This window comes from Vulpes lagopus, chromosome 8 (genome assembly GCF_018345385.1).
Source record: "Vulpes lagopus strain Blue_001 chromosome 8, ASM1834538v1, whole genome shotgun sequence".
In the NCBI taxonomy this organism is placed as follows: domain Eukaryota; kingdom Metazoa; phylum Chordata; class Mammalia; order Carnivora; family Canidae; genus Vulpes; species Vulpes lagopus.
In genome coordinates this window covers 111,464,661-111,480,479 of record NC_054831.1, presented here as the reverse complement: position 1 = coordinate 111,480,479, position 15,819 = coordinate 111,464,661, and the positions used below count along the sequence as shown (strand labels likewise).

Here is a 15,819-nt window from a genome sequence, read left to right as displayed (position 1 = left end):
CTGTTTCTTTTTTTGTATTATTCATAATTTCTCTTTCTGTATACTGGATATCAGGTGGCTAACAATAACTTCTCTCATTAATTAAAGTAGAAATAAAGGATTTATTTCTAAATAAAGAAATATTTATCAAATTCAAGTACAATTTAAGGATGTCATATTATAAACTTAATATAAAAGGATGTCATATTATAAAGGAAAACAATGAAACATAATTAAATTTTGAAATTATATTGTGCCCTTTTTCCTATAGTTTGAAACCCCAAAAAGTAGGAAGGAAAATAACATTTACTGATTGCTTCACATCATATATATATACATATATATGATGTATGTGTTTTTCAAACCAAACTAACATGTACATTTGTCCATGTGCATGTCCATAGCGATACTTTCACATCTAAATACTAAAATATATAAGGAAAAAATGAATTAACAAAATCTGAGGGAAAATATAATGAATCATTAGAAATTGAGAATTATCAATTTATACTCCATGTTATTAATAAAGTGACAAATGAGACCCTGATTGCATGTATTAAAATAGTAAGAATTTAATATCTGTTTAGATAAAATATAGATATATTAATTGTTTCTTGGCATATTGACAAAAAACACTTTGAAAGATGTATGGTATAAATTTATTGTGTATTTTTAAGTGTTAATCATATGCCATTAATAGTCTATAGAGGTTCTATAATTTTTAAATGCCAAACAGGTAAAATGTTTTACTGATTTCACTCCTTCGATCTAAACTTAAACTCAGTGAAAATCTTTCTGCATTCATCTGCAGAAAGAATTAATATAGCATACATTATTTTTTATGAATTTAATGAAGATGTGCAGTTCCATTTTTAAGAAGTATTCCTTTACATTAAATGTATTAGTAAGATCTGTCATTAGCAAATAATGTGTTGTATGTATTTTATTGAATCTAAGATATCATTGATTATGAGGCACACCATTATTTTATGTGTCAGTAAGAAAGGAAAAAAAATATATTGCCAGTTAAAACTATGGCATATGTGTGATCATTAAGTGAATCTTGATTTCATAGATGTTAATATGTGGGGAAAATATATATCTTAGAATCACTGAAGTAAAGTTTTTGATTTAGTGCTCCTACTCTGTCAATATTTTTCAAAATAAACACTTTTTTTGAAAAAAAGTACTTTTTAAAAATATGAAACTGCTGATAAATATATTGACTACAATTAATATTTAGCTAATACTTGTATCTTTAGTAACTCTATGAAACAACTCAGTGAATTCAACTTTTTGAAAAACTCATACCTGTCCTTAAACAGGAAGTAATTTATAGTCCAAGTTACCAAGAGCATATAAGACAATGTTACTTTCATAAACTGAAGGATTAACTAAAATAAAGAACGCTTGTAAAACTTGTTTTTCTCAGAGGAGTTTAAGCTGGAGTCTTGAGTTGACCCTTAAGTTGGAGAAATTTCACCAGATTAAAAGTATTTCTTTAAAAAAAAGTTTATATTTTCTTTTTTTTTTTTTTTTAAGATTTTATTTATTTATTCATGAGAGACACAGAGAGAGAGAGAGGCAGAGACACAGGCAGAGGGAGAAGCAGGCTCCATGCATCCCGACGCGGGACTCAATCCTGGGTATCCAGGATCACACCCTGGGCCAAAGGCAGGTGCTAAACTGCTGGGCCACCCAGGGATCCCAAGTTTATATTTTCTGACTTTAAAAATAGCCACAGTGTCTTTCACTTGGCTTATGAAGAAAAACATTATAATGTGAAATAGTATTTTTGCTTGTTTCCTTCACTTATGATGAATTGGATGCATTAATTACACAAATGGACTAATTGGGGAAGATTCATTGTTTGTCCAATTATTGCAATGAGAGAATCAACAGGGGGCAATTATAGATTGACACTGTGTAGAATGCAGCTTGTTACCCAGCCTCTACTAATAAACATGTGGGCAGGATTCAGATGAGTGCATAAATTACATCTGAAAATCAAATATAGATGTCAAGTATAAACACTGAGGTTTTCTAGTGCAAATGAATTAACATTTCAAATTTATACTTAGTTTGAAATTGCCCTTTGCTGTCTGAAACAAGCTGTGTTTTGATATTTAGTTCTTTTACTTGCTGAATGTATCTTTTGCTACAATTTGCTAACATTGATAACAGATCTTTAATGTTTAAAAAAAAACTTGCAAAAAGCCTTTATTATTAATATATTCTGTATTTGGCTCTTTGGTGATATTTCTAAGAATAGCAAACTGTCAGCTTATTTGAAGAATATCTATAATGAAATTTTACTTTCATTTATAATATTTTATTTTAGAATTCATATAGTCGACTCTGTGATCCATGATGAAGGAATGGAATGCTCTTTGGTAATTGGGTATTTCACTTAACTGATTTCATTTTATTTTTCCTACTTTTGGATCACCTGATTTCCCTCAGTAATATTTATGGCAAACATTTGTCATTATACTGGCAGTAGAGTTCTGGTTGTTCAATAATCAGATAAACTTTAACCTTAATAATTTACTAAAAAGATAATAATAGTTTCATATTTCTCTGTATCCATTAAACTGTGTATATTTATTAGGTATCTCTTGACTGGTTGAAGTATAGTTTCATTTTATTAAAATCAGCAAGATGTTAGAAATAGTACAGTAGGAATAAAGAGCCCTTTATTGTCTTTTACTTAACCTGTGACTCAGGCATTTTATTTATTTCACCTTTTGGAGCTAAAGCTTCCCTATTAGTATAGTGAGACCAGCACCTTATCTGTCTCAGAGGTTTTCTCAGGATTGAAGGAGATACTATAGGCAAAAAGTACTTTGGTGTTTTATAAATATAAAATAATTTTATTATCCTGAATATTCGTTCTTAAGAGAACTCTGAACCATAGTTCCCAAATCTGGTGGAACATCAGAATCTCTTAGGGAAATTTTTAGAAGTCTGATTGAAGTCCCACTTACTAGAGCAGAATCCTGGGGTTGGGCCCTACAAATCTGTAATTCTTTTTTTTTTTTTTTAATTTTATTTATTTATTCATGAGAGACACAGAGAAGCAGAGACATAGGCAGAGAGAGAAACAGGCTCCATGCAGGGACCCCGATGTGGGACTTGATCCCGGGACTCCAGGATCATGCTCTGGGCGGAAGGCAGGTGCTTAACTGCTAAGCCACCTGGGCATCCCAAATCTGTAATGCTTTTTAACTTTTTACTTTGAACTAATCTCAGACTTGCAAAAATAGGTCAGAGTTCCTTTAGGCTCTTTACCCAGCTTCCTCAAATGTTAACATCTTATATAACCAAAGCAGGATTATCAAACCCAGGAAAAAGCACTTGCACAATTCTATCAATTTAGAGACTTCATGCAAATTTTGTTTGTTGTTCCATTTCATTGTGTTGTCATTTCTCCTTCCACTCCTCCAATTTGGGATGATTCCTCAGTCTTTGTCTTTTATAAATGTTTTCAGTTTTGAAGCATACTGGCCAGTGATTTTGTAGAATGTCTGTCAGTTTGGGTTTGTCTTATATTTTCTGATTAAGAATCTTTATTTTTAACAGACAGCCTTCTAATGAAGACTATGTCTCACATATTTAGGAATTACTCATCAACACCAACCTAATCTTTGTTCCCCTTTGTAGTATCACCTATATACCATTTTAGAACTTTACAATAAACCAATATGACTTCATTGTTTCCAAGAATCAGTATTCTGTGTAAGTAACCCTAGTTTTTAAATCTTAAAACATGTCTGTATTTTACTCAGAAATATGTCAGTAGAGCATGACTTAATGTTTTGGAATCACCTTTTTCCTACCATGGAAATGTACTGTGTTTGAACAGAAAGGACATGTGTAAACATTTTGAACTTTTAAAGGTTTAGTAAGAAACTACTATATCTGAAATATCTCTTATAAAGTTAGGATTTAAGAAAGATTTTTGCATAGGTTAAGAGTGGTTAATGAGTTTGTGAAATCAGATGATATTCCAGGCCTACAGAACAACATTGGAAGAAAATGCAGAGTATATGGAAAACACAGTTTAAAAGATCTTTTTTTTTGTTTTGAAGAACATTTTCAAATAATTCATATAATGAAGGTTTATCCTAAGGTATTACAGGAAATGTTTTTACTAGACTTACCTCCCTCCACTAAAAAGGGTAGGAAAAAAAAATAAAAATAAAAAATAAATAAAAAGGGTAGGTATCTAAGATTGATAGGGCAGCACTTACGAATATTTCTTTTCTAGAGATTTAGGCAATATTTATCTATAAAAATGTTTGAGCAAAAGGAGGAGTGTATCAAATATATATTTCTCCTACCTAATTTTGCTTAGTGTTATCCCTGATCTTGCTACTGACAATCAGCTGCACAATTGCCTTGGGCTGTACTGTGTAATCACAAGGAACATCATGCTTACCCTTAGGAGGAGGTTTTTATTGGAAGAGGAGACTTCTGGGAACTTATAATGCCTTGTTTCTTGATTTAGAAGAAGCTGGTTACACATTTATGTTCATTTGAGAAATTCACAAAGCTATTCTCTTTTGATGTGTAGACTTTTCTGACTTGTATAGTATTTTCATATTAATAGGCTTAAGTTTAGGGAAAGTGAGGGGTTGCATTTGGGAACAACCTAAGAGCTTCAGTTCAAGCTCTGGAGTGAGGTATACTGAATTTTTATCTCTAGTCTTGCTATTATTGTGACTTTGAGCAAGGCATACACTTCCCTAAGCCTCTGTTTCCTCTTCCTATAAAATGCTGGTATTTGCCTCTCAGAACTATATGAACTTCAAATGAAAGAATGCCTGTGAAAGCAGAGACTGCCTCCATAAACACTGGGTAAATGGAAGCTTTGAAAATGAAAAGGAGTTCCAAGAGTTGAGATAATAGTGGGTTGAGGACTGAAAATGAAGCAGTCTGGATAGACAGCTTTTTTAGGAACTGCGGATGAGGAGGAGGAAGGACAAGATCATGAGGTATCTAATAGTAGATATGACCTCAAGGGAGAGTTTTTTTTAGCAGGGGAACCAGAGTAAGGAAAAAGGACCAAAAGAAGGAATAAATGACCAATAAAAGTGGTGAGAGGGAATGAAGTATAAACATGGTTGCTTCCTTAATGTTGTTTCTGAGTATCTTTTTGTACCTTCTCTAATATCCTGGTTCCAACATAAGCTGTTCTTTTATTTGCTTTCTTCACATACTCTGAATAGTGCAGGTGAGTAGATACCAAGTAAAAATTATCTGTCTCCTGTTGAAGGGGGTAATCGTGCCATGCAAGAATGATCTGGGAGTAGCTCTTTCTAGAAGTTTCTTGTCTCACATCTAACCATCCAGGCAGTGACCATGTCTCTTGATTCTGCCTCCATAATAAAACCTGTGCCTTTCTTTACCTCTTTATCCACACGGCTATGGCCCTGTGTTGCATCCTTCATGTCTCACTCGGGTTGTCATTTGCCTGAGGGCTGATTTCCATGCCTTGCATTTCTCCTCTAGTTGCATTGCTCTCTTGTTTGAAATTCTCCCTCCCCGCAATTTTATTGAAATATCATTGACATACAACATTGTATTCGTTTAAGGTATACAACATAATAATCTGACATATGTACCTATTGCAAAGCTACTGCCACAAAAGTATAGTTAATATCCATCACCTTACTAGTTACAAATTTTGTTAGTGATGAGAACTTTTAAGATTCATTCTCTTAGCAACTTTCAAATATACAGTGCAGTATTGTTAACTGATCATCGTGCTGTATATCACATCCCTAGAACTTATTTGTGTAAAATTCTCATATCTTCCAATTGTTTTTTTTTTCATTTATTCCGAATATCTCTGAGCCATTTGTTCTCAGTGATGAACAAGACAGATTCTGTTTCAATTCCTGCCTTGTGGAGTTTAAAAGGATCTTCTGTGATCCTCACCTTATCTAGAAGACCATCTCTCCTTCCTTCTCCTCTAGTAGTTTGTGTATCTCTGACATGCTCTCGTCACTGCACATCTCTCTCATTCTTCTATAATATCCCTCCAACCTGGAATGTACCCCACCCTATTCTTTCACTACCAGTTGAACACCTTGTATCATTCATTTCCTATCTCAGACTTTACCTTTTCTGAAAAGGTATTCCTTTACAATAGACATAAGCACTTCAGTACTCTTCAGTAGACATAAGCACTTTTGTGTTCACATTACATCCGGTACTAACATCCACTTTTGCGTTTGAACTGTGTTTTCATATTTTAACAATGATACTTCAATGTTAGGGACTGTGTCCACTTTATCTTCGAATCCTAGAACCAAGGAGTGCCTGGCATATAATAATTAGAAGTTAGTTCAGAAATTACCGTGTCAGGACTTTGCTAAGAACTCATTTGCATTATCCCACTTAATTCTCAACAACAGTAGAGGTAGCTATTGTAGTATCCCTATTTTCCAGGTCAGGAAACTAAGGCTAAAAGAGATCAAGTAATCGGCCAGGTGTCTTACCGATAGGCAAATGGTAGAATCAGGTTTAAAATCTTTGATGCTGCGATTTTGGAGTATGTGCTCTTAACCTCCAAGTTCTCCGATGTTAATACATAATTGTTGGGATGCCTGGGTGGCTCAGTGGTTAAGCATCTGCCTTTGACTCAGGGTGTGATCCTGGAGTCCCGGGATTGAGTCCCACATCGGGCTCCCTGCATGGAGCCTGCTCCCTCTACCTATGTCGCTGCCCCCCCCCCCCCGTATCTCTCATGAATAAATAAATAAAATCTTTTAAAAATAAATAATGGTTGAAGAAAATTCTTCTATCTTTATGATACATCATACTTAAAAATATTTTGGGAAATTTTCTCTGTTTGGAATATAGATATCTAAAATAGAATTTCCCTGATTAGCAATGAGCATGATTTGTGATTAGTATGGTGCTTCAAAAAATCATGCCCTCTCATCTGTTGACCCAAAATAAGGAAATGTGGAAGCTCTGTACTTTCCACCTCTGATCGGGAAAAAAAAAAAACAATACCACATTTTCATTTTAAACATTTGTATTTGATGTGTGTGTATAAACATTAATTAATACACATATACACATATATATGAGAGAGACAGGCAAACTGTGGAAATATAGAAAAAGACTTTTTTAACTCTTTAGGAACATATAGTACAGCCAAGATAAGCCTTAACGTAAATGAAATAATTAACAATTGTTAAAGTATTTCAAGTAAGGGAGAAATTAGGGTAAAAAGTAGTAGAGGATTCTAGGGAATGGGTGGGATATAAGGACATTAACTAGAATTTGAATTTAGTAGGAGGTAGAAAGGGAAAAATTCTCATTCCAAATCTCAAAATAATAAATGAATTATTTTAATTACTAAATACAGTTATATCACCTGACATTTTTCCCATGAAAAATAATTTTGAGCCTGAGAAACAAGCTATAGAACTTGACTGCCTTTCTATGCTTAAAACTATGTTAGCTGTAACATTGGTTTGTGTTTGTTCCATTAAAATGTAGTTCTTGTCTTGAAAGTGTCATTATGAAGTTCATGATAATTATCCTCTTTGGTTGAACATTCACATAATATGAAATGGAAAAAAGTTTATCATGGCCATCTTACTATGACCACAAATGGAGAAAAGGCAGAGAGTTCATAGTGTTTACTCTTTTCCTCTTGAAACAGCAAACTCATTATTACATTGGGTAAGAAACAAAAAAGAAAGAATGAATCTTCAGATGAGATATCTGATACAGAGCAGATGCCACAGCATGCATGCAAAGAGGAAGACTCTCAAGTGAGTATCACGTTTTTTTCTGAGAAATGAAGAACTGATAGGATTATTTAGATAGCCTAAAACTGCTTTATGGTTATTCATATTGTAGTTTAGTCGTAAAATTACATTTTATTATATGGTAGGACTTGAAGACAGCATTATGACAATACGCTCCTGGTAGTATTACCATAGAATGTTGGATCTGGGAGGAAACTTACATATTCTTTCTAAACCCCTCATTTTTCATATAATGAAGCCAAATCCCAGAGAGGTTAAATAACAGTCCAAAGTCCCTGATGGCTTTTAGCATGGAGAAATATCTAGTGATATTATCCTGTACTTAAAGAGTGCTTTTGAATGAACTTAATGATGGAGATACTAATTTTTAGAATCACATACAATGATAGAGCAAATGGATTGAATCATTCCTAGAGATAATTCCTTTGGTCTGCTTCTGTCAAAGAAAAGATAACCAATTATATTAAAAATCCCGTAATGTAGACAAGAATACTATGCATTTTGCCTTTTTTTATAAGTGGATATTCAAAATAACTGTGTGAAGTTTAAAAAATATATATATATATATACATATATAGTAAAGGTCATAATTCAGGCCACCCTCTCCTCTTTAATAATTAAAGTACAACTCTAGGCCGTATGGGTGGTGGCAGTTGTTGAATTATGGGGCCAGAAAGCCCCTGAATGGCCTTTCTTCTTCCTTATGCAGCTTATCCAATGGGAGAGTAGTGGCTCAAGGCTCCTGGGCTGCTGCAAGAGTTGAGGTAAGGGCAGTGACTGAGCTCCTAATATTATATGGCCTGGCTTTTCTTCACATGTTACTCTTCACTCAGGCAAACTTGCAGTTACCCTATTCACCATGAGAAAATTCAATTTAATTTTTACTAGCATAAGGCTGGCCATTTTTCCATTATGTAATTACCAAACAATGAAATGGTAGAATAGATTAACATGCACATTTCTTCCACACCTTTCATTGTAGTATTAGGTTGCTCTACTAGGTATGTTGCTTTAACAAAAATATACACAGAGAAGGAAAGAAGTATTTTCTAATAAGCAATTCTAAATCTATATTATTGATATATTTAAACATATCATATGAATGATGGAAAGGTCTGTATAGCTTTCAACCACCAGGGACTGTCAAGATTTGAAGGCTGAAAACTTTGTCTCAAGTTTGGAGTCAGGTGGAAATCTAAAAATCTGAATGTGATATTTAATTTTTTACCTTAAATCTTAATATAGAGTAATTCAGCAGTCTGACTGTATTTGCAGACTTAATTTTTTTAAAAACCCCTGCAGTACATTATATTAAGATTATTGTAGGAAACAAGTAACATGTTATCATAATGAAATATTAGTCACTTAAGAGTGTATTTCTGACTGCTTATGTGAAGTGTTGTGGGCTGATCCATTGAAGCCTCTAAGACAGAAGAAAAAAGCTGGAAAAAAGAAATTGAAAGAATTTGTCACTATTTTAAATCGTGCTTTGAATACATTAAGAGAAAGAAAGCCAGAAAAAAACACATTAGCCAAAATGTGTACACCAAATTAGTTTTTATATTTTTAAAGTGGTAGTGATATTACATGACAGAGAAAGATAATTTGATGAGAGTGGCACTTCATTTGGCTTTGCTTCATGTGTAACTGGGTACTCTAGTAGAATATAATTTATTCCACTGTAGTGATTCCAGCTATGATCTTATAACTCAGACTTTTTAACTAATCTTTTAGACTGATAAAGTTTTCATGAGGGTGCAGTTTACAAATTTATTGCTCATTTTATCTGTGAAGAATCAACTGAATTTGCACTTTTAAGAGTTCAAAGGATTCTTTCAGGCCACTCTTTTACAATTTACTAAAGACCTAAGTGAGGCATTTCAAAGAACTACTAGATGCCTAAATGACCAGAAAGTGCTGGAAACATCAATCTTCTAAAAGTATATTGAATTATTCTTAAATGTCATTATTGAGATTTATGCCCAATAAGACATAACACTGGTAATACATGTTATTGTTAGAATACTGAATGTTACTGTTTATGTATTAAACTATTCTTGAATATTCCGAGCCATATGATGCTCATTGTAGAAATCTAAATATTCCTTTAGCCTTATGTTAGAGGTCCATAGAGTTTTTCCCTCAAGTAATAATAAGAATTACTTTTTTTTTTTTTTTTTTTTCAAAACAAGATGAGGAAAATTTGGGCTTCTAAAAGTCCTTTCATTATAACTTTTATAAGCCACCTTCCTGAGTCCCATGTTAAAAGAAATGTTATTTTGAGTTTTGAAAATGTAAATATCTTCATGGCCACAGATGGTAAGACTCATCCTAAATGAGCCAAGAAGTTATCCACTGTATTTGGCTAAGCTAACTCACCATATTAGTGCCTTTCTTTCTCTCAGTATTCCACAACTCAAAAGAAAGAGGCAGAGGCAAGTTAAAGGCCACTGTACCTTTTTGGATACAGATAACATTTTCTCTCCATCTGCTGTACTGATTGAACCATCTTTGCCATGGCTATGGAAGTAGGAAAGGCCTATGAAATTGACATTGGCAGAAACCAAAAGGAGAAGACATGGGTTATTTTGTAGGTTACATTATGAGGGAATGTCACAGTAGTTACTAAATATGTAAAACAAATGGCACAGAAAAAGGAAGAAGGGGGTAGATTTACCAATTATTAAGCAATAGAAAAGTTGGCTGAGATGCCTCCACCCTTGAGATTTTAGGGAGGTGGAAAAAAGCAGACCTAAGTCCTTTGAAGTCTTCAAGCCAACGTGAGATTTTGATTTTATAGTGGGGAGCAGCAAATATTAGATCTTTAGGGAGGTAAGTAAAGCCATCTGTATTTGATACCTGATTTAAAAACACTTAGATTATTTTAAGATTATGGTACTACATGTAATACTTTTCAAAAGGCTTACCTCTGGTTTTGATAGTGATGTTCTTTATTTTTAAGGGAAGCTAGTAAAGTTAGTAAAACACTGGTTCCTCTTTCATACACATTTAATTATTTGGTAGATTTACTTGATTGTTTTATGTATCTCTTTTAAAACATTTTATACTCTTTATTCTGTTTTAAACATAAGTTCATGGGTTTTATGGTAAATATTGTTTAATTTATTCCTCTAGTTATATGTCCCCAGTTAATTATTTAACCAGTATTCATCTGATGTACTTTTTAGGTTTGGGGCAAAAACCATGAAAGTATTAACAGTTTAAAACACCTGTTGCCCAAAGTCTGAAAAAGCTAAATAAAACATGTTTTTACTCTTCTTAATAATAGTTTCTAAAGAGAAGTAAACAAGCAATAAATGTATTACTAATAAAACAAGTTTTGCCCAAGGTGTGGAATAGTTCAATAAAACAAATCTTTTTATTCTTAACAATTTATAAAGAAAAGTAATAAAGATATTATTAATCTTTGTTATTTGAAAATTTAGGAAGTAAAACCAAGATTCTAAGCCTGTGGCAAAGGGCAAATTGTAATCTTCCTTTAGTTAAAAGGAAAAATGAGAAAAGATGAATGTTGAATACAACTTCAGAAATTTAATGTACAAAAAAAAAAGAAATTTAATGTACAGAATTACACTAAAAGTAATTATTTAAAAAATCTTTTCTTAAAATCTGTCATATAAACATCATCCTTATGGTTCATTACAGAAAAGAAGATCAAATCGTCAAATTAAAAGAAAAAAATACGCAGAAGATGCAGAAGGGAAACAATCTGAAGAAGAGGTTCAAGGTTCTATGAAAATAAAAAAAAATTCAGCTCCTTTACCTGGTGAACAGCCTTTACAATTATTTGTGGTAAGACAGATTGGGGATTATAACTACAAATCATTTGAAACCAACATACATTTTTTGAAATCTTGTTCCTAAAACCTACTCCAGCTTTCCCTCCTAGAATCCCTGTTGTGGTTAATAGAACCGTTAATTATTCAGATCAGAAACCTAGGAATTTATCCTCTCTGTTTTCTTCTTTTGCTTCTTCCTCCAGTGTATCCCCACATTTTCCACCCCCTAACTATATATTTCTGAAACTCCTCCACATTCCAGCCTTTCTGCAGAATATATCTAAATTACAGGCCTGGTCATAGTACTAAAAAAAAGAAAAGATTTTACTTATTTATTCATGAGAGACACAAACAGAGAGAGAGAGAGAGAGAGAGGCAGAGACACAGGCAGAAGGAGAGGCAGGCTCCATGCAGGGAGCCCAACGTGGAACTCCATCCCGGGTCTCCAGGATCAGGCCCTGGGCTGAAGGCGGCGCTAAACCACTGAGCCATCTGGGCTGCCACATAGTACTTTTCTACTGCAAACTCCTCTAACAGCTTCCCAAGTCCTACAAAACATAATGATGCATTTTTAGCACATCATATATGTGTATGGATTTTTTTTTTATCTTATCTCCTGCCACTTCTTTACAAGCACTGAATGCTCTGACCTTATGAACATAGGTGCACTCTGCCTTTGCATATACATTTTTCTCTTTTTGTAATTCTTTTAATCTTCCTTATCTGGACTGTGAACCAACCCCTCATCTGCCAGCTGAGCTATCTGACACCTTAGGCAAGTACTTATGTTCTCTGTGCCTGAGCTTCCTAATCTGTACAGTGGAGATAGCAGTGGGTACCTACTTCATAGGATTAAATTAGTTAATGTATGTAAAGTGCTGATAATAATGCTGAGCCCATTAAGAAGCATAGTATGTTTACCGTAATGATGCAAATGATGACTAGGACAATAATGTCAATGATTTGTTTTTCCATTTTTGTATTTCCATTTTGTATTCCTCCCACAGTGCCTGGCACATGTGTTAAATAAATGTTTCTTGAATTTTAATGTGTTCATAAACATACAAAGTGGCAACTAAAGGAATTTTTAGAATGTGATGTCGTATTTTCTTTCCTCCCTCCCATAGGAGAATCCAAGTGAAGAAGATGCTGCAATTGTAGACAAAATACTATCTTCTAGAATTGTAAAAAAGGAAGTAAGTAATCACACATGACATTTTATGCATTATATTCCATGGCCTGATTATCAGTCATAAGTATTGATTTTATGTTCTTAGGTATCACCTGGAGTGATGATTGATACAGAAGAATTTTTTGTAAAATACAAGAATTAGTAAGTATCTGAGTTAGAAAAACAATAGAAAATGCTGATTCATATTTAAATTAATATAAATATTGGTATTAATAATTTTATTAATTATAAATGATAATAAATTATTTAACAATTATAAATTGTTTTATTGTTATAAATTAATTAAATATAAATATTTATGTTTATGTTTATAAAATATAACTTAATATAAATATATTAAGTTAAATTGTCTTTTTAAATTTTACCTGAATGTTAAAATGTTTTATTAGTTCAAAACTTCATATGGTAAAATGTAAGCAAATATTTTTCAGAAAATGTTCATTATTAACATCAAAATACAAATAATAATATAAAAGTCATTATAAAAGTCTTTGTAAAATATTCTTTTACAAATTATAGACAGTTATATTTATATTGTCGAACTTTCAGATGTTCTTCAACTTTTTCCTTACCTAAGTAAAAGCAAATGTTTAAAATAAAATTACATGGGTTTCAAAAGAGGTTAGCTTTCTTTCTGATCATGATGAAATGGTTACAGTGAGGAAATAAATAATAAATCATATCTTGTTACCCTTACACCTTTGTTTACCATTCTGTTTCTCTGTGGCAAATTGCTCGTCCTTATATGATAGTCTTCTTAGGATAGAGTGATCACAGTGGCTTTAGAAATTGTACACAATCTATTGATGTAAAGTGAAATGATGAGCTACCTCTTCATAAAGTTGAATATTTTGTATTGGATGCTGCGATTGAAAATAAATCCCCCCCCAAAATCATGTTTTTCTGTGTTATTCTAATACACTGCTTTTATAAAAATTTTAGCTCCTATCTTCACTGTGAGTGGGCCACAGAGCAGCAGCTGTTGAAAGATAAAAGGATCCAGCAGAAAATCAAACGATTCAAATTGAGACAAGCCCAAAGAGCACATTTTTTGGCAGACGTAAGAAAAAGAAATAAATGAAACTGTGATATGTTGAACTCTGAACACATGTAGTTATTTATCAAAAATTCAAGTATTATTCATTTTAATTTTTAGGCTTCTGAGTTAGATATTTGCATACAAATACCATCTATGTAGAATAATTTTCTCTTCCCAAGTTAGCTTGGAAACTAGCTGAAACAGGAACACAGATGATTTAGATTGGTAGATAACTCTTGTATTTTTAAATTAGCATGTATTTCAATACTTAGAGTTGAATATGAGTGGATTAATATCTCAGAGAATTTTATTTTATTTAAAGATTTTATTTATTTATTTATTCGTGAGAGACACAGAGAGAGAAAGAGAGGCAGCTACACACACAGGCAGAGGGAGAAGCAGGCCCCATGCGGGAAGCCTGATGCAGGACTCAATCCCGGGACTCTGGGATCACACCCTGAGCCAAAGACAGACGCTCAACCAGCGAGCCACCCAGGCGTCCCTCTCAGAGAATTTTATCAGCAAATGTATTCAAGTAATGGAAATGATAATATAGCAAGTCAATGGAAACTTAAGATCTTTCACTACATAAAATACATAGCCTATTTTCTGTGCCAGGTTTATGTATGTGTGAATAAACCATCATAGGAATAATTCATTTTAAAGGCTTCACCAATAAGTTGATGTCCTTTTCTGCTCTAAATCTTTGACTTTTTTCAATAGGCTTGTTTTAGAATGGTTTGAGATTCATCTAAAATTTTTTAACTTAAAATAAATAAATTAATTAAATGAAAATAAATTTTTTTAACTTTTTAATTTGAAGATTTGGTAGAGTGTTTATTTTGAAAAATCTAAGTTGCAAAAATAGTACAATGAATTCTTACATATATACATATGTATATATATATGCACACACACACATATATAAATAATTGACAGTTTCAGGGATACAACATAGTGATTCCACTAGTCTGTATGTTATCCTGTGCTCACCACAAGTGTCACTCCCATCTGTCATTAGACAGCTCATTGATTATAATACCATTGACTATATTCCTTTTGCTGTACATTTTATTTTCCTACATGTATTTTAATAAGATGCCCTAAATGTTAATATTTAACAGTTGGCCTGATGATTCACATTTTCCCTCTGCCTGTGTCCTCCTCTCTCTCTGCCTCCTTCCAAAGCACATAGGTTTTTCTCTCTTTAAACCATTTGAAAGTAAGTTGCAAATACTTCAGTATTGAATTTTTTTAATTCTGCTACATACTAATAGTATAATTAATATTGATGTAGTACTAGCTCATCAATAGACCGACCTTATTCATATTTCACTAATTGTTCCACTATTTTTATAGCCCAAAAAAGGTGGTTTTGTGCTTATTGTGGTCCAGAATCCAATTTAGCATCAGATGTTGAATTTAGTTACCATGTTTCTGTTAATTGGTCTTTCTTTGGTTTTCATTACTTGGACATTTTTTAAGAGTATAGGTGGTTTATTTTGTAGAATGTCCCTAATTTTGGGGTTGTCTCATGTTGCCTGAGGATTCAAGTCATGCATTTTTTTGAGTTACGTATTTTTTAAGAGAACATTACTGTATTATACATCCGAAACTAATATAACACTGAATGTTTACACTGGAATTAAAATTTAAAAATAAAAGACCACCACAGAAATGATACTGTACCCTTCTCACTGAATCATCAGGAGGAGTATGAACTCATTTGCCCTGTTACTGGTGGTGTTCACTTTAACCACTAGATTATGGTGGTATCTGGGAGATTTTTTTTCACCATGAAATTACTGTTACTTTTTTGTAATTATAGATCTCCTTCAAAAATTTGATGATTTCGATGACCTACTCAGTTTATGGATGCTGGGAGGTCAAAAACTTTTCACATACTCACTCCAGTACAGAGGTTCCTAATGAGCTGAAGATTTTAGAAGTACTTAACTAATAATCTTTTAATTTTTCACAAAGACTGATTTTTCTCACTTGACTCAGGTACAACAT

At 32.8% G+C, this 15,819-nt stretch overlaps 1 protein-coding gene across 14 annotated transcripts in view; it reads left to right on the top strand.

Moving 5' to 3' along the window:
* Nucleotides 1–15,819, top strand: part of CHD9 (chromodomain helicase DNA binding protein 9) — a 222,428-nt gene that overhangs the window by 120,927 nt on the left and 85,682 nt on the right. For all 14 annotated transcript variants that reach the window (XM_041766074.1, XM_041766070.1, XM_041766071.1 and 11 more), the window contains 5 exons: nt 7,664–7,775; nt 11,439–11,585; nt 12,700–12,768; nt 12,850–12,905; nt 13,707–13,824. In XM_041766074.1, coding sequence (XP_041622008.1) covers nt 7,664–7,775; nt 11,439–11,585; nt 12,700–12,768; nt 12,850–12,905; nt 13,707–13,824 — 502 coding nt within the window. The remainder of the gene's footprint in view (nt 1–7,663; nt 7,776–11,438; nt 11,586–12,699; nt 12,769–12,849; nt 12,906–13,706; nt 13,825–15,819) is intronic.